General features: G+C 42.0%; 1 protein-coding gene across 1 annotated transcript in view; it reads right to left on the bottom strand.

Moving 5' to 3' along the window:
• The window catches only part of FAR1 (fatty acyl-CoA reductase 1), a 34,660-nt gene extending 22,060 nt beyond the window's left edge, over window positions 1-12,600 (bottom strand). The window contains exons 1-2 of the mRNA XM_084207249.1: window positions 12,499-12,600; window positions 1,737-1,931 (exon numbers count right to left, since the gene is read on the bottom strand). Of these exons, the coding sequence (XP_084063375.1) occupies window positions 1,737-1,925 (189 nt within the window). The 5' untranslated portion in view covers window positions 1,926-1,931; window positions 12,499-12,600. The remainder of the gene's footprint in view (window positions 1-1,736; window positions 1,932-12,498) is intronic.
• Window positions 12,601-20,119: the final 7,519 nt, after the last annotated feature.

Consider the following 20,119-nt stretch of genomic DNA (forward strand, 5'->3'; position numbering starts at 1 on the left):
GGCAGTGTCCTTGCAACTGGACAGCTAAAGACAATAGATCTTATTAAAGTCTTCATAGACTTTTGGAAGAATCTTGATGACATCAAAGCCATGTAAACAATGGACTTTCAATCTTGTCTAATCGTTTGATAAAGACAGAACAAACATCTGGCCCTATTCTACATCTCTGCATAGATGAGCAGCTCCATCCCTGCATGTTCCTGCCTCAAGCAGTAACTCTGCTTACCAGGACTTCTGCTGTGAACCTGCTCCAGCAATAAGTGCTCACCAAGACTCAAATCACATCAGATTTTTATCTCAACGGGAGCTGGAACAGACTACAAGCAGACTTTGACTCAAATTTAAAAGCCTTTTACAACAGGTTTCCTAAGAGCCATACTGAGCCTTACAGCTTACCAAAGTTTAAGTCAGTCCACACTAGTGCTACTTCTCTCTCAGCCCAAATACTCTCCACCTCTCTTTGGGTAATAGTGTATACAAAAAGTGGATTGAGAATTTTTTTCCTTTTGCATCTCTGAGCTTAGTCTGGAGATCTTTTCCTTGTTTCAGGGCAGTGACAAACTGAAGGTTTTATGTAGAGAGAACATGCAACTGAATTTTAAGACAGAACCCCACTGTAACTCATTCTGCTTTATGACATTGCACAAGACTACAGGAAGATGCTTTTTGAGTAATGAGATACAGTTTTTTGACTGCTTACACAAAGTAATTAACTGGAGAACATCCATCCTCATGTCTGCTATAATCCCAGCTAGTCAGAGTTGTAGAAATCCACTGCTGTACTTTAAACAACTTACTCATAAGTGCATTCATAGGTCCTTATTGATGCCCCTTTAGAACCTTCTAAGAACACACTTTGTACAGACTACCTTGTATCTCAATGAAAAAATTAAACTGCTGACACCTGTGCTTCATAAGAGAAAGGCCTAGATAGAAATAAACTCTGCTTTAGCAAAGTTCATGCTAGAAATCTCTCCTCATCCTGCTCATCCTTCCCATCATGAACGGGATACTCTCTAAGGAGAAAGATGGGCAACAGAGATGGATAATTCTACACTTAGTAAGAATTGTCAGCCTAGCTCACCAGAATATCAGGGTAATGAGTCTCTTCAGGAGCAAAGTATTTGACCCAGCTTGCACAGAAAATAATTTTGAGAGCCACTTGGATAATTCCACAGCACAGACCTTCAGTGCCTTTCTAGTTGCCACAGGCTGACCAACAGAAATCTGTAACAATCTGCTAAGCCAAACATTTCTGTTCCACTTACAAATGTAAGTTCCTGTTGAGATGACACATTCTTATTTACGGCTAGATCCAGTAGCACATTCCAGAAAAAAAGAGGAGGCACAAGGTGAAAAAGTGACTTGCTTGAGATTTTTAAGAGTCTCAATCTGTCTTAAAACTCCCAGCCCACTACCTCTTGTACTTGATTTTATATTCTCTTAAGAAGTTCTGACACAGATTTTTACTTCTCATTTCTGCATTACAGCTGAATATCCTCCTCCTGAATTAAATACAGGATAATTTTCAACTACTGGCTTTGCTAGACACCAACATCTTAAAGCAGCTATAGAAACACCACCAGGTCTTAGATTTTGTATTTCTGTTAGAACAACAGCAACAAAAAAAGTTAACAATAACATTTTGCTTTAGACAAACTGAAGCTGTTCTCAAAATGAAATGAGAGCGTCATAATGACAGACAAAAATGAACTTTGTGAGCATATGACACATACCTTAGAGCTAGTAATTTCTTCTATTCGTGCTTCAGCTGTCTGCTTTGCTTTTTTTCTTACCAGCACATACACTGCTTTCACTTTAGGACAGCATCTGAGAAGCTTTTCCAAAAGCACTTTTCCCACAAAGCCTGTAGCTCCTGTCAGGAGGATGTTTTTTCCATCATAGTATTCAGGAATGGAAACCATTGTGACCTTTACAAAAGATAAAAACAAAAAGTATGTTAAAGAATTTACAGAGTCCAGATTTGCAGAAGATTAAATAATGATATCTGTGCTGTTTATACCTGAAAGAAATGCTTAACAGATTTTTTTACCTATAACCAGTACTTGAAGCTGTCTTTTTTCACAACATTCTGAAAGATTCCCACAGGGTCACTACAGTCATTCCAGATCTTCTTGTAAACTGCCTCTGTTAACAGTGTTTTAAAGACTGAGACATCCACTCAGCCAGGATAATAGCCCAACTTCAGTCTATTTTTGCCTCTGTCTGCACAGTCCTTTACCACTCCAAGGGCTGCTCCATGTGAACTAGAGGTTGTATCATTAAAATGTAATCACAAATGGATTCTTCAAACCCAGTGACAGAAGACAGAGAGCCAAGCATCCAAATAGCTGGCCCTGGAATTTTGACTGTGCCAGCAGAGCCCCCTGTCATTGTTAGGATGAGCCTCCCTAACAATTAAACTAAACTAGAGAGAAGGTTGAGTTAGTTGTTTGGAATAGGATCTGAAGGGTAAGGGATTATTACTGAAATTCAGCACAAAGCTAGAAAGTGCTTTAGGTTTTGTTTCAGTTACTAAGTTAACCTTGAGAACCCTGATTCTTTTCCCCTCCCTTCATCAGCATCTTGGAAATGTCATTCGTACGAAGAGAAACTGAAACTCTTTTTGAGGACAAATATGGTATGTCTCACAATAAAGTGAGAACATGGCCTTTAGGATGGATACCAAGGACTCAATTGCATCATCCAGAGCTGCCATTCTTTCAAGTCAGCTATAGCAACATCGTTACTGTGACCCTTAACTAGTTTACTTTCACTAGATAAGATTGAAGCAGTATGGATACACTTCCACCACATTTTACCATCTTTCTGATTCCTCATCAAAATCCTGAGCTAATGTAGTGAATGTCTAATTATAGTCCTCTACAGCAGTTCCACACAAACTGCTATGACCAAAACACTCCCAAAAAGGGACCACAGAGAGTCATAGAATGTTCTGAGCTGGAAGGGACCCACAAGAATCATCCAGCTCTCAAGTGAATGGCCCACAAGCAGACTGACCCCACAGCCTTGGTGTTATCAGCATCATGCTCTGACCAACTGAGCTCATCACAGGGATAGAGTCCACAAAATCATGGTACTAAAAAAAAAAAAAAAACCAACCAAAAAAAACCCCACACAACTGAGAATCTTTAAACACAGATGGAATGCTTCTTAGGCAAATAAGGATTACAACACTGAATACCTTAACAGGGTGAGAACCTTTCTTCACCTGCCACCCAGGAATAAAGGTGCAACTTCTAAATACATTCAGTTCTTTCAAGACAGCAAGATACTGCAAGCAGGGACTTCCCAGGGAATGCACAGAATGTATGTTAGGAGTGAACAGTCAATTTGTCCTTTTTGCCTGAAAAGTAAGTAAATATTTTTGGAACTCCTATTTGTCAGGTACCCACCATATCAAAGCAATTGTGCTCTGTTTTTCATGTGCTCATATCTCAACAGTCTCTGAACAAGTTCCAAGTGATTACTTGCTAGAAATGAGTTACTACCTGCACAAGTCCTGGTTTCACAAGTCTGGGTACCAAGTGCTATGTCAGATACTCCAAATCCTTCTTTTGACTCCCTTCTTTGAGAAGCGAAGCATCTAACAACAGATAGTAGGATATAGCAGCAAGTTTATTGCAGAACAAGCACTACTATTTCCACTGACCACAGTACATCACCTGGAATTGTTTCTTTGAAGGTCAAGAGAAAAAGCTAGTTACATTAAAACACTTCCACCACACAGTTAAGAGACTCTAATGCAAATCTGAAAGCACAGCTCCTGCCATAAAGCATGGAGTGCAAGACACAGCATGCTTATGAGTCATTTTTCCCTGTTCAGTTAAGATACAGGCCTGTTGTCTTTACCATGGCTCAAAGTCACAGTTAATGCTCTTCAGGTATGCCTTCTCCATAACTTTTGTTTTCCTGGTCTTTGTGTGCACAATTCACTTCCTCCTAAAGATCTGCATGATTGCTCCCATATATAGGACAGGATTTCAGTTCCCTCAAAGAGGGAGGCAAAAACTCACGCAATCATTACTGCAGCAATTTTGTCACTAAGATTCAGTTTTGCCATGGTTCCTACATACCCTTCTTACTAATTTACCTAACTAGCCATAACTTCTATTTTTTACACTTTGACACTCTATGAGAGTATCTAATACTATCCATTCACCTGTCCTTCCTCAAAGAAAGGTTTAATCCTGCTTCTGACACAATGCCACCACCTCAGCCTGCAAACCTGCTCACATAGGCAGAGTCTTTGGCTACATCTACACAGGAACCTTGGACAATACCCAGTATGTGGCTATGGTCCAACATCTGTTTCTGAAAGCTATGAAAGCAATGAAAAGTTATGCTGTTAGTGGAAATACCTGTGTTGCTGTAGTCCAGCTTTTTAAGTGTCTGCAAAATCTGACAATATTTAGGCTCAGGTGATGTAAAGAAAACTGGCACAAAATAGATCAAAGTTTTCTGCCTCAGTCATTTCTGATCATACTCCTTTGTGTAAGAGACTGAAATCAGAGTACCAGACCTACAAAACATCGACATTCAGAGCTATGATGAACCATAATGATGAAATGGGTTTAATTAAAAAACCAGGACTATCCACAAATACTCACATTCACACTTGGGAGGCAGCAACACTTATATGTTTGCAGGCTAATTTTTTTTTTTTTTTTAAGGATTGAGAAATATTTCCTTTAAGAAGCTCTCAATCCAATTTCTCTTTACCCTGTTCTCCAGCAACCAGTCTTTGGTAGATCTTATTCATAGCAACTTCCCACACTGAGATTGTCTTCTACTTTCATTACTCTGGAAGATTCCACCTAGAAAACATAATTGGTGACTTCTTCAGAAGTACACATTGCTGTAAACATTACAGCTAACACAGGGATTGTGAGGTAACTGCCTAAAAGCACCAAATTGGATTTAAAGGGTAAAAACCATGCATGGAATCTAGGTGTGAATGATCAAAGTCTGAATCCAGCAGCCTATGCTTTGCTATGTTAGAAAGAAAGGTTATCTCAAGCACAGGGAAAGGAAAGAATGTTCCCATTCTCCACCTACCTTTCCCTGCCTTCTCTGAGAATGCATGTCCACATGCCAGCTAGCACAGCACTGCTGGCAACTCTTCATCTCAAACTCAGAAGGGTTTTATCTCACAGATATAATATATTACTTTTTAAAGTTCTTTACAGCAGCAAATTACTGAAGAATCACAGAATTGATAGGGTTGGAAGAACTATTTTATAATTCTGTTTTTAAACAAAACTGTCAAGAAATACAGGAATAGTAGGAATGTAGTAGGAATGTAGTTCCTATAAGAAATTTAATTTAGTCTCTAACACAAAATTTAGTCTCTAACACAAAACAAGCTGCTGCAAGTGCAAAAAAAATATATCTACCTTGCAAGACACCACAACCAAATTTAACATGTTAAGTATCAACAATCACTTTATCTATCTGGTTTAGAGTACATCTTGTATGTTTACAATAGCTGTTAACCAGCAATACATATTGTCACCAGTTATTCAATCATCTGTTAACACCTACCTCTTCAAACACACACAGAGAACTCCCACCAAACACAAAATTGTCTAACCCACACTGTGGGATATCTAAAACCCTGTATCATAGATACCTTTTTGAGCTAATAAGCAATAACAGTCTAGAATAAAGAAATCTGACAGTTGAAAGGCTTAATAAGAGTTCTGTAAAAAAATCTCACTCTAGAACAGAAATACTCAAAATCCCCCACATTACCTAGAGGTATAAACAGCCTTTGCTAGAGGAATCTTACTTGAAGCTGCTACAGAGCAGCTGCTGCTGGGATCCTTCTGAATTCACAGGTTCAGGGCTAAGCCCACAGTGACACTTTGTAGATATGCTTGTGTGAAGGGTGCTGTCCTCTGATAAGTGAAGAGTTCATAAGCACTTCAGGGGAAAAAAAGAAAAACCACCAGCAAACCAACACTCCAGGATCCTAGCCAACATTCCCCATCTTGCAAAAAATTCTCATGTCCAAGGCTGAGCAAGTGCTATTATGGAGCAAACAACAGCAGCTCTGTTTGCCTCCAGAGCTACTGCAGCAATATTTAACTCACAGCTTCAGAGGGCTGACTCTCAAAACAAGGACAATTCTGTTTTTAACAGGAAAATGATCAGTTCCCAGATTTGTCCAAACACAGATCAAGATGCTTAAAGATGTGCTTTCCAAGTGCCAGGAAAGCCTGCTGCAGTTCCACTGAATGTTTAAATGCTAAATCCAGCAGCCAGAGTGTGTCCTTGTTAGAGATTAAATGCTCTGTCTTCTGGTTTATCACTCACAAACATTAGGTCAACAGCATGCTCCCTCCAAATTCAATCCTATCAAGATTATCGCTCACGGGAAATGGAAAATGTGCATTTCCCAACCTCTCAAACATCAGCAACAAACCACAAAGTTCTACAAAAGCACAGCCCAACAAATCAATTTCCCCCTTCATTCAGACAGCTTGAATCCAGCACTAGCAGGAGTAAAAAGCAGAAAAAGTAAGGGGGTAGGAGCATTTTGTTTAGGTATATTCAGAAGATGAAATTTGTCCAGACATCTAATCTGAGTGCACCAAAAGTGTTTAAACACCACACACACTCCCCACTGCATCCACACCAGACAAAAATCACTACACAAGTCCCTCATACAGAGCTCAAATTGCCACATTGCAAGGACACCATCACAAGCCAAAAAAAATAAAAACTCTGGGAACTGGAGAGATTGGAGGGACTCGGGCAACAAAGGAAGTAATATTTAACTCATCTGAACAAGGTTACTGCCAGAAAGACAAGTCTGGGTCATGTCATATTATATCATATCATCATGTCTCATTTCATCTGTGCCTTGTTTCCACAAAAGCAAATCAATGAATGCTATCAGCAGAATGCCCACATTTTCAAGCACCACAAGGGCCAATGACCTACCCTATGTGGCCAATACCTAGCCAGCATATCTCCAAAGGATACAGTCTGTTTGTCTTTGTGGTCCAAGGTTATAGCCATTGGGAAACCTTATCTGTGAAAGATACTGCTTTAAAAGATGAGTAGAGACTGTAAACTGCTTTGGGTGCAAGTTAACCTTAAAGCATACCTATTCCAAACTTCCCAGTCACATGGAAGATCTGGGATTCTTCCCTCAGCTAGCAGAAAGACAGGTTTATCCATGTTTTAGATTTCACCAGCATTCTTATCTACTCTCTGCAAGTTCATTTTCTTTACTAGCTGTAAGCCAGGGACCAAGAAAATGTAACACACCTCCAGGAGCTGGAAAACATACTGGCGGGCATGAAAGCTAATCAGAACAACTAAGTTTTGAAGAACTATCAAAATGGGCCCACTAATCCAACATCAACTAGCCAGTCTTTGGCTTGGCCCTGGTAATCTGCCAGACCTCAAGTGTCTCATTACATACTTTCCACACAATAATGGGGATGGATTCAGGGTAATACTGTGTTCTCTACATGTGAAATACAACAAAATTAAATCAATCTGAAGGACCAGGTCCACAGCTGCAGTGTGGATAAATGCCACCAGAAGTCCCAAAACTCTATGGCAAAGACTATGGCAAACTTGTGGCTGACACTCAGTGATTTAAGAGAATTTCTGAAAAATAACAAGGTATTTCAAACTAGTTGAACATCTTCAGGATTGAAGACTAGAAAGAAACTTCCCAACTACCAATGAAAAGATTTGTCCTCTTTAAATCATTTATCTAATGAAACACAATACCAGTTTGAGTAACCAATCTAGTTAGGTCAAAGTTTACATAGCTGAGGGTATAGCTCTGTGTACAAAAATAAAGTAGACTTGCTTTTCAAACAGTTCTCCTCACTATTCTTAACCACAGAAATATGCTAGATACTGAAAGCATGCCCTAGAATGTGTGCTCCTCAAGCTACATTCCTCCTGGATATATTACTACCTCTGGCAGCACATGCATTCAAGGTAAGGAGCATTATTAAATTGAATTAGGTGAGTCTTAGCTAATACTGCATATGATCTCTTTAACAGCAGTACAGCACATTAATATCAAAATTCACATTGATACCAGACACAGAAGTAGTTCTGTCACTTTATTTTAGATGACAGTGACAAAACCCAACTACAGTATTCCCTCAATTGCTTTGGGAAGATGGTGAATTGGGACCAACTAACCCAAAAACTTTAGCAGAATTCAGCCCAACTCATCAACTACTTCACCAAAGACACACTTGTGAAATAAGATACTCTGTGCTCACAGTCATGGAGTATTTAACCTCTTTTAATCCTTTACTCTTATGGAGCAGAACCTGATTTCAGTGTGGGCCACTGTTGAGTTGATCTCAGCAGCACACTATCATTAGAGCCTGTGGTTACACAGATATTTCTTAAGCATGTGTTCACACACCTTCCTTCAGCCAAAGTTCTGATTTTACTACAAATTTCCACTTACTTGTCCCTCTACTCAGAGGGATTCTGTACCAGATGACTTTGTAATTACTTCTGAGTAAGTAATCTGTTCAAAAAGTACATACTAGGGAAGTCCCTTGCTTTGCTGTAAATGCTTCTTTTACAGTCCCTCCTCCAAAAATGAATTGGAACAAGTAGGAGGTTTTTACAATCCCTTTATAATTAGGTTATAAGTTGACATTTTTCTACATTGTTTACTGTTTGAGCCTAATCATCAAGTGCACAGTGAAGGGGGGGGCGGGGGGAAGTCTCTTTTGGCATAGTTAAACTCATTTCTCAAAATTGCACGGAAGGGCACAGATCAGGTCAGAAATTAAGCTATTCCAGGAAAGCATATCCCACATAAGAACATTAACTGTACTCCATCACCAGTTAATGTAAAAACATGTTTAACACACATGCAGGGAGAATTTTAAACTAGTTCTAGGAAATCAAGAGGCAGGCAGATTCAAGATTTGGTGAACAAAAGCTGAGTTCCAGATAATTTTATCTAATTTAATTGGAAATCTGCATTAGAATCTCATTTGCCTTTTGGTAATGAAAAGGATTACAAGATAAAGCCTCACTGTTTATCAGGGTAGTTGCATAAATCATGGCTCTGACTTTGCATAAATCATTACTCTTGAGTTATCCAAAAGGAGAACAGAACCTGTCTGAAGGACACATCTCCAACACAATGGGCAGAGCAGCACGCAGCTGACTCTCCATCACTCAATCGTTATTCACTGCCTTAGGAAAATAGGCCAAAGGCATCACTTCAGCCTTCACAGGAACCTGCTGATATCCAGCCCTGGTTATCACTACGGAAAGCTGCAGCAGCAGCAGGAATATTGCTGCAGTTACTACTGTGATACTGTTATTTTGCTGGGAGGGGAAAGCAAAAAAATCAAGTAAATAGAAGGGAGTGGGGGAACACACAACATTCAAGTGCTCATCAGTTTGTCAAGTTTCAGCGATGAGAGACTTTCAGTCTCTACTTTAAGTTTCAGGGTTAACTCCTTAATCTTCGTAATTAAAGCCCACGTTCACCTTTTCATATATTGATCAGGCAAGACAAGGATAACTACCCAAAACCTGCACCTGCAATTATGTTCTGTTCAAACTTATTATTCACAAAGCAATTACAATTGGAATACTTAATCAAGAACAAAAAGCCCAGCTCTTATTCTTCTCATGTTTTAAATTACACAGAAGGCCTGAATCATGTTTTACAATAGATATTACACGATGAATTTAAAGCCCTAGAAATCAACACTTCCAGATCCGTCCCATACTTTCCCAAATCTCTTACAGTTAAATGGTATTTTCTCTTATGTTCCTGCAGAAATACACAATAATTCTTTTGAAACCTAAAAATTACTCATTTATCTGACAAGTGCTCTACCAAGTCATATTTGAAACACATTCCCATTCTAAAGAAAAAAAAAAACACACTAGTTTACCTTTCCTTTCTTCCAATACATGTGTAAAAAACAGCCAAAAAAAAAAAAAAGCCAATTTCCACAATTTTCTTATCTTTAAAAGTGATTTAAACAGACACTCAAAGCAAGTTGTACCAAGAGATTGCCTACCTGTCTTCCAAACAGGATGCTGGCAGCCTCCCTCCTCCTCCTCCTGCTCAGAAGAGCTATTTATTCGGCAGGATAGCAGATACTGATCGTGTGTAGTGCCAAGAGCTCCAATCTTAACTCCTATTTATGCTAATGGATGTCCTCTCCGGATCTATCAATTACGCCTCTTGCACAAGGAGCTCTACAAATTTACAAACATCAGGCTGAACAATAGCACAGAAAGGTGTGAGGTCCTGCGCACACACAGATACCAACATCTGCTAAAAGCACGGCCTTTGTCACCACAGTGCGGGCAGAAAGTGACAGGGTACATCCCTGGGGTCCTCACTGCTGGAGAGAGCTCAACAGAAGTACAGCGCTCACTACAAAACACTCAGAAGACAAAAAAAAAATAAAAATGGAATACCTAGTTTATTCTGATAAGACAGGATTTATTACTACAGTCTGCAGTTTCCAAACTGTGCAAGTGTTGAGCTAAACAGACTTATTGCTGCAAGGCTTGGAATCAGCAACAGGGAAAAACACCATGGATGTGCATGATGGTACTAACCATGCTCAGGCACCGAGTGTTTACATAATGCAAGTCCTCCACCACACTTACCAACTAGCCAAACACAATTCTTGCTGATATTGGTTCCTTTTCAGAATTTTTAGCTTGCCACTCAGCAGCTCTGCTTCTTGCAAACTACACGGAACATCCTCAAACACTGAACATTTTGTGACAAAAAACCATACAAACACAATTTCTGGCTGAAGAAACCAACCCAGGCTGAAGTCACTGCAACAAAAATTTCCAGGACCTTCTTCACTCAGGCACTCACTTAAACCTTCCAAATTGCCTTATAACCATTTTAGTTTGTTGGGCATCCCCTTCCTAGCACCGGAAACAACAACCCTTGTGAGGAACTGGGAGCTCCTCCAAGAGCTAGAACTCAGAAACAGGAAGATGACAGTGAATCCTTCACTTTGTAGCAGCCAGAAGGAGATTCAGTTTGGCCTTTCAGGAGCTAAGAGGTGGTATGGATGGTTACAGTTTTGCTTCGGTGTTAAATTTTATCAACATGTATCAGCTGCTATACATAACTAAAGTGGGGACAGGCTGGGTTATTCTAGAACTATAAGAAAAAAAATATTTATCCTGTCCAAAACCTACAACCACATTTAAATTAGAACAACTCCCCCAACATGCTTTCATTATTAAAATTGTGTCTAGTAAACCTTCACTATACCTACAGTCCAGCAATTAAGACCAAGTACCTGCAGTAAAAAATGTAGAGATCTAGATTTGTCATGACTTTATAGCTCTGCAGTAGGTAGAGGTAAAAAAAAACCCATAAAAACATAACCCATAAAATTAATCTTTCCTATCCATCTATAGGTTTTTGATGGGGAAATGGCTGAATTTTAAGTCACTGATATATGAGTGGAGAGTGAAAAACAAGGTAGAGAAGCTGAAGGGTGAAGATCCTAGAAATCTACCATATACCTAGTATATAATTTCCAAATTGCTGAAATAATGGTGTCTCATTTAAGAAGCACAGACATGCTACACAAATTGGGGATCAAGAAATTCTAGCCTGCTCCCGTACAGATGGATGTCACAGATAGTAAAACTCCTACATGCTCCACTTCTTAATTATTACCAAAAGAGTTATTAAAATATTAAAAAAAACCAAAAACCTTCAGTTGCTAAAGCCTTGAAGTAGGTTAAATGAAATTAAAGGTTTCTATTTTCATGGGAATCAAGCTGGTTTCGATTAGAAGCTCACTACCAACCACTGTATCCCTGCAACCAGCCACACTTTAAACTTCACTCAGGGAAGTGCTTTGGAGAACCCAGCGGCTCCCGCTCCAAGGATGACCGCGAGCCTCTCCCAGGGCACGGGCGGAGGAAGGGCTCTGCCGCTCCCGATGGAGCGCTCCCGCCGCACAGACCCGCGGGGCCGGGGCTGCGGGCACGGCCCATCCCGGCTCTCCCCACACACGCTCGGTGCTCTGAGAGCCAGTGGTACTCGTGGCCTTCCCTGCGAGCCCGTTCCGTGCGCCGGCCCCGCGGCACGGGCTGTGCCCAAGGGGAGCCGCCGGGCTCTGCGGCCGCGGCCAGCGGGAGCGCCGGGCAGGCAGGGCTGGGGCGCCGCCGCTCGCCGCAGGCCCGCCCAGCGCCGGGGGGGATGGTGGTACCCAGGCCCGGGCCCTGCGGCGGGCGGAGCGGGGGCTTTCGGCCTCGCCCACGCTCCCCGTTTCGATGAGCATCGACCGCGGCCGCCGCGCTCCGCCGGCCCGGCCGCCACCACGACGCGCCCCGGAGCTCCCCGTCGCCCCCCATCCCTCCATCCCGGAAAGGCGCGGCCGCCCCCTCCCCCAAGGGCCCCCTCCCGGTCCGCGGGCGGGGTCGGGGTCGGCGCGGCCGGGCGCGGGCTGTGGGTGCCGGTACCTGCTGCGGGCGGTCGCGGCGCGGCCCCGGCGCTGCCCGGCCCCGGCTGTGCCCGCCCGGCGCTCGCCGCCCCGAGGGTCCCGCACGGCAGCCCCGCACGGCCGCTCCCGTTGGCCGCTGCGCGCGCGCTCCCCGCGCGCCCATTGGCCGCTCGCGCCGCCGCTCGCGGGACGGGGGCGGCGCGGATTGGCGGGCGCCCGGAGTCCCCGCCCCCAGCGGCGCCGCGCGCGGGGGGCCGCGCGCTCCCCCCTCACACCCACACACACCCGCACACACCGAGGGTCACGCACACAGACAGACGCACAGACACAGACGGACACTCACCGAGGGTTACACACACACAGACACACAGTGCGCGCACAGGCATACGGACACGCACACAGAGCACTCACACAGCACACACAGACACACACACACTCGCAGAGGGTCATACACACACAGAGGGTCACACACGCTCACTCACACCCACACACACACACATAAACACACACTCACACACACACCGTCCCCCTGGCTCGCGGCTCTGAGGGGCAGAGCGGCTGCTTCGTGAGGGGCCGGGAGTGTCCCCGTGTGCCCCCGCAGTGTCCCTGGCTGTCCCTGTGTGTGTCCCTGCCCCAAACGCTGCACACAAACCAGCGCGGGTCCAAACCCGGCTCCAAAGCTCCAAGCCCAGAGCTCCAGCCCCGGCCGAGGCTCTGGGAAAAGCGAGCCCGGCCCTCAGAGCACGGAGCTACCTGGCCGCAGCAGCGGCCTTGCGGCTTTCGAAGCAGCCTGAGCCCGCGGGGTAAAGGCGGCACGACCCCTTGCCAATGGCCGAGAATGGTGGAATCGTGGAGTAATAGAACCACCAAGAGGCCTTTGAGAACACCAAGCCCAGCCACCAACCCCGCACCGCCGCTGCAACCCCCAAAAAGCGGAGTTCAATTTTGGGATTATCAGATTGCTATTGATAGGCGCCGGATTTGTGTGCAAAAGTCACTGTGTTCCACTTGCCTCACTGTTACCAAACAGTGCAATGTGATGTTCTGGTGCTATGCTACCATGATGCCCTGCCCTGCCACTATATGCCATTGGTTTCACAACTAAATATTGCATTGATGGACATGCATGAGCTGAACAGAAAAAAAAAAAAAAAAGAAAAGAAAAAAAGAAGAGGTACTTAAAAGTTAGGAAACACCCTATATCAACTTGTGCAACCTGTACTATCCAGATTACTGTACAAATAAGGTATTATATGAGAATTGTTGTAAGCACAGTCTTGGCTTGTGCAAGGGCAGGTTGGTTTTTCAGAATGGTTTGTGCTTGGCCCAGGCCATGAGAACAGGAGCTCTGCTCACATTCTCCACAGCAGCTCAGTGATTATTTTATACTTATTTTTAGATATGTATTCTCATGATTTTTTCACTCTGTAGTAGTTACACCTGGTACCTAAGTACTTCTTGACAGAGTACTTAGAATCACATAACTGTAAACTCATCATAACTGTCTAGAGGACAGTTTTTCACAGACTATCCCTTGGAAAACACCTGCTCACTGAAGCTGGAACATCATCCAATCATTCAGCCATAGGAAAATAGGAAAACTAACTCAGGCAGACAAAGATTGGAGTCTGAATCTCCCACGGTCTTGATGAAAAGTTTTACCATTTTGTTGTACCCTGCTACACACCAAGGGTTCCTTTGTTGTTGTATGGAAACCCTCACACGGGGTAGGCAGCCCTACAGACTGTGGAATGAGGCTTTTCCATTTCAGATTACCAGGAAAAGATGAGTCCATTGCAGCACGGACGCAGAATTGCAGTCAATGCACATGAACTCTTAACAAATTTTTTTAAAAAAAAACCTCAAGCTGGTGTATGCAAATCAAAGTTTCTCAGATTACTACAGCAGTTAAATGTAGGTACATTTTTCAGAAGTCACTCTGTAAAATGTGTCTGTGAGCCAGAACAAAAGTCATGGGGAATATCCCAGCGATATTTCAGTGTGGGAACAGTGTCATTTGTCCAGTCTGATTTTTGAATACAGCTAAAAAAATGGCGGTGGTTTAAACTTTGTCTCTAATAAATAACATATCCTCTGATCATTGTAGTCCATTATTAAATTATAATGCAGGGACAGTGGATCAACTGATGCTCTCAGTATAAATGATCAATAATAATAAAAATAAATCAAATCAGGTTTTTTTTTCAAGATTACTCTTTTAAAGTCACAATTAATTTATCTCTCCTAAATTATTTATAATCAGGAAAATGTCATGGTGACATTGTATCATGATGCATTTGCATTTTAATGTAGTAACATATGGTTACTTCTCAAAGAACCTACCAAGCTGGTTATTCAAGGTAGCATTGTGAATTTTTCATTGCAGGAAAGAGAAGATATCAACACCAATGTGGTGTGGCCTAGTCTGGGAACACTGAATAAATTATTAAAAAAAAAAAAACCAGCCCAACCCTATTTGAAACTCTATTACCCAGCACAGAGATAGCATGACACAAGGTTGTGGGAATCCATAGACAAATAACTGCAAGTGCTTGCAAGGCAAAATCTTGGTTTGTTACCCATGAGAGTGAGACAAACCCCTAAATCCTCACTATCAGGGGAAAAAAAAGATATTTGGATTGTATCTTTAAATAGATCCACTTCTCTAAGCAATGCTAGCAAGTTTCTTAATTCACAGGAACCTTTTGGAGCTTTCCAGACTGCTTCATTATATCTCTCCAATTTTAAGCAAGGCCAACAATTGTAACAATGATGTGTCCTTAATTGAACAGCTCACAGAAATGTTTAATTTTGCACCCCCTGCCTGGACAATGTTCCCCATTCTCCTTCCTTGGATGCTGAGAGAGGTGTGAGAGGATGAGCTCCAGACACAAGCCACCAAGTATCAGCAGGATTTACTGCCACGCTACAGGGGCACAGTGTTCATATGGAAACTTTGTTTCTCTGTGCATAACTTCACTTTTTACAAATATATACACTAAGTGCCTATATATACACTGTATACTTCAGGAAGAGAGCTGGTTTTATGCAAACTGCAGTCGTGTTTCTTTGTTTCAGTCACCTGTGGATGCACCGTGAAGTGTTTTGCATAAACCAAGGCACGGGTTTACCACGGCCTAGCTACTTGTGAAGGCCATAGGGATGCTCACTTCAATTCCTTGCTAAATGCAACCCGTTTAATTAAAAGATCAGTCAAGAGAAATGTCACTTTCTGTGCTGCCAGAAGAAAGGGCACAGGCAGGTTCTGTTCAGCGAGCTTAGACTCCTGTAATATTTCATCTGTGCTCACACTGGAAGGGGCTAACAGCCACATGTCAAGAAGAGGTTTATAAAGGATGCATTCGTGATGCAATGAGCATTAACAGCTCTTGTCCTCAAGCTGCACAGTAATATAGGCTGGAATTTGTAAACTTACTGTTGTACAGGATGCAGTGAGAAAGGAACAGTCCTACAGAAGCTCAGAACCTGCTTCAGTATGAGCAGTAACTAACACAGTTAAAGCTTGTTTGTTTTCTAATTTGAGGTACTATGGTTCAAAGATAAGGGTCTGACCAAAACTAGTTAAACCAGTTTAGGAGAAGTGCAGAAACTTATTTTTAGCTGTGGACTAAAGCTAGTTGGTGCATTTAAAGATATCTTTGGATTCAAAACAGGGTAAACACCTCAGGAGAGGAAATTTGTGATTTTACTCTCCAAAGAGTCAATACAGTTTTTTGCCAAGTGCCTCTTTTGTCTTTTACTAATGAATTAACTGATTGAGGATATTTATTTAGTGATCTGAGTGGGTTTCAAATTCTACCCTGAATATACTGCTTGTTAGATATCAACATACAAACAGGATGGGTAACAAATATATTGTTTGCAATCTAATGCATTCTGCTACCTTTTCTATGCTTTCCATCATAATGTACTAATTCTTTGGGGTTTGGGAACAGCTGTTAGGATTATGATGTATATTCAGTAAAAATTACTGAATGAGAATGGAATGGACCTTGGCAGATTGTCTAGCCCACCCTCTCTGCCCACCTGGAGCAGGTTCATCAGAGTTGTGTCCAGCTGGGCATTGAGCATCCAAGGACTGAAACTCCACACCCACTCTGGGCAGCCTGTGCCAGTGTTTGACCTCCTTTGCAATAATAAAAAAAAAGGATTTTCTTTTGTTTAAGTGGAAATTCTGTATTTCCGTTTGTAGCCTCCTATTCTATCACTGGACACTACTGAGAAAAGCGTGTCTCTGCTGTCCCCTGCCCAGGGATTTACCCACACAGCTCACAGTCAGTGGGCTGGCCACCTGCATCCCCAGGGCCTTTCCACAAAGCTGCTCGCCACCACTCCGTCCCCACTCTGTACTGCTGCATTAGGGTTTTCCTCCCCAGTGCAGGGCTTTGCATTTCCTTTGTTGAACTTTACAAGTTTCCTGTTGGCTGATTGTTATCTCTTCCTGCATGATTAAACACAAACATTATTTCTACTTCTGCGTCCTTGCCACGTCACTTAAAAGCAGCAGAAATACCCACCCCGAGATCAGAATTCTTCTTATTTTGAAAAAACTAATTAAAACACCTCTTAACTGTACTGGCCACTGTGCCAAGCCCTGCCAGTTTAATATGAATGATATTTATGTTTGATAATTCCTCCCTTTTTTTTCATTGCCTTTTGGCATATCAATACACTTAATTATAGTTTAGTACACTGAGTATATTGATAAATGTGGGGGTGATAGAAACAGTTGCTAGGAAAGGCTGACATCCATCAGGAGTGCTGCAGGGGGAAGGGATCCTTCAGAGGAATGATGGAAGTTTAGTTATAACTTGATCATGTGAGGCTTGGCTCATAAATACATTAAAAAAAAATGGGGCTCTCTGGGTCATATGACTAAAATAAGACAGTTTATAAAGAAAAAATTTTGTACAGAATAGACTTCTTGAAAGAACCTTCAGCGGTATTGAAGATGCAAAAATTATTGCCCAATTATTTTCAGCAGGCTGAAAAAAAAATAGCCAGGTATCTCTGTGAGGAGCAGAGGATTAAAGGGAGCGGAATGGGCTCGCGGGGTGCTCAGCTGCCCTAGGCGAGGGCTCACAGAAGTCCCTTTGTAAAATGACCATACGTGATCTTTTACACAGCGGTGCTTTGCTGCCTCTAACCTCCTTTTAATTGTCCTTCAGTTTGCAGACTGAATGTGTTTGCCAATACACACCTTTGTTTCCCTGCCAGTACTTGCCTTTTTAGCCAACAAACCACTCCTGCAGTCATACATTTGTAGGGAGCAATCTTACCCCATTTTCAGCTTTCATTTTACAGGGCTAGAAGAACTGTGATCTGCAAGTTTTCGCTTGTGTAGAGAATCTCTTTCTTATCTATTCCAGGTGCCCATCTTTGCATGTTTTTCAGATTAAATTTGGATTTTTTTACAATATTCCAGGTAAAGTTTCACTGAGAACTTACATGGCAAAAAATATTTTCACATCTCTACTGAAATCAGATCTTTTGATAGCAACATGGGCTTATATTTGTTTTTGGCATAGCTGCCTCATGCCAGCAGTTCACAAAAAGTGTGATTTTGAAGAGTATATTTTGGGTTCCTCTTCTGTCATGTCAAACTGAGGTTCTAGCACATAGTGGTGCTATTTGTTCCCAAACACAAAACTGCACATTTGTATAAAAATAAAATTTCTTCTCATTTCTAGCAGTCTAGGCTACAGGCTCTTTTAGTATTAATTCTAATTGGTAGTCATTAATTATTTGTGTTACAAGTGTTTCTTCACTTTATCAGTGAATTTTCATTATAACGTATCCAACAGTAACATTACTTGTAGCTATTTCCTTTTATGTCAGCTCATTTCATGCTTCACTTTGCCTCTTTTTTCTACTTATTAGTTTTCCATATCAAAATGTCGGAAGCTACTTCTTTCTTAAGGTTAGTAACTCCATAATATACCCCAAGTTCTGATACTTTTGAATTCTTGGTCAGGTGTCCTTTCTATTTCTGTTTTAGTTACCCTTTTCTTGCATAAGCTGCATGATTTATCCTCAAGATGACACATAATCACACCTGGCTCCCAAAAACAAGGGTGATCATTTCTCCCTCTGGGTAACTACATAAACTTTACAAGCTTGCTATTGCTCATGATGATTGCTTCACAATTTTTCCTGATGTTCTATTAAACAGTTTAATAATATACTTTCATATAATCAAAACATCTCGCCTCAGTGGTGTTTTCTCCAAAGGCTTTCTCTTGACCTGTCTGATTTTGTAGGTTCCGACTTCTTAATGTATTTCTCTTGTTTGCTCTGTTCAAAGGAAGCCATTTTATGCTTTCACCTGTGAAACAATCCCTTCTTCAGACATAATCACTGTTTCAAAAGTTTGCAGTTTGTTGTTGGTTATTGTACTGTTTATCCTTTTGGTGATGTTGCATTATATTCACTGTGACTTGGTGTGACCAGGGTAGATCAGAAGCCTGAAGCAATCAGGGATGAGGGCCCTCCTCACCAAAGGAAGATGCACAAGTGAGAACAGGGCACTGTTCTGTTGCCTGGGGTCTCCATCCCCACAGTAACTGTGCTCTTGAAGATGGGTAGTAGTACTGGAAGAACTGGGACAGAGTTATGTGGGCCTTGATAAGATGAGAGGGATGGGTGATGCCAGGTTCTGAAGATGATGATCCACGTCATGGTGATAAGTTACCTTTGTGCCTTGAGAGAGCAGAGATTTGGGTTCACTTATTTTTTGTAGCCTGCATTGAATGAAAAGTGGGTGAAGGGAAACTCCTGCTTGTTCTGCTGAGCCCAGGGACGTACTGGGTGAGGCCCTTGTGTGCAGACAAGGTGTATTGTGACTGCTGGCTGCCAGTTTGCTCATGTGGTCCCACTGACTGTGCCAACCCTGCCTGCTGGAATATCTCAGAAAGCTATTCCTTTGTCATCAGGAACATTACTTCTCCACAGCCCTAAACTAATTGCTGTTTCTAGTTGCCCCATGCTTTACACCTAAGAGTAATTTCAAAAAGTGTTACACTTATTTTGGTTTTACTCAGGTGATCCAAGGAGCTGCTGATCCTGATTGTAGTGAGGATAAAGTTAAAGACAAATCTCTTGCAGAATTTCCGTGTTTTTCTGTTCTCTGAACTTGGAAAGATAGCTCAACATGGCAAAAGCAAGTAGATAAAAAGCCAAGAAAGAAAAGTAATTTAAAAAAGAGAGGGGAAAAGGCGACAAAAAGTAGGGCAGGAAGGATTTCAAAGATGTGTAGGTGGATGAAGAACAGCAGAAGACTGGCCATCAACAGCAAATGGAGTTGTAAAAACACTTGACTCGAAATAATTTGTGATGTGCCTTTGACTTTTTGGACTGTGGAGACAGAGAAGGTGTTTAGAAAACCCACCAGACATGGAAATGGAGAATCATATAAACTTTTCTTTATTTTGAGTGTGAATCCTTGAATGGATAAGGAAAAAATACATCTTCTCTCATAGCTGCACTGTCAACACTCGATGTAGTTACTGTACACAAAAAAAGTTTTGTTATTCTTCATCAAGGTTTCCAGGCTGCCATAGCACAAACAGCCTGTAAGAAACAGCCTCAGACTCATGGCAAATTTCAGCTTCAAAGGTGAA

This window comes from Fringilla coelebs (genome assembly GCF_963513975.1).
Source record: "Fringilla coelebs genome assembly, chromosome: 6".
NCBI classification, from domain to species: domain Eukaryota; kingdom Metazoa; phylum Chordata; class Aves; order Passeriformes; family Fringillidae; genus Fringilla; species Fringilla coelebs.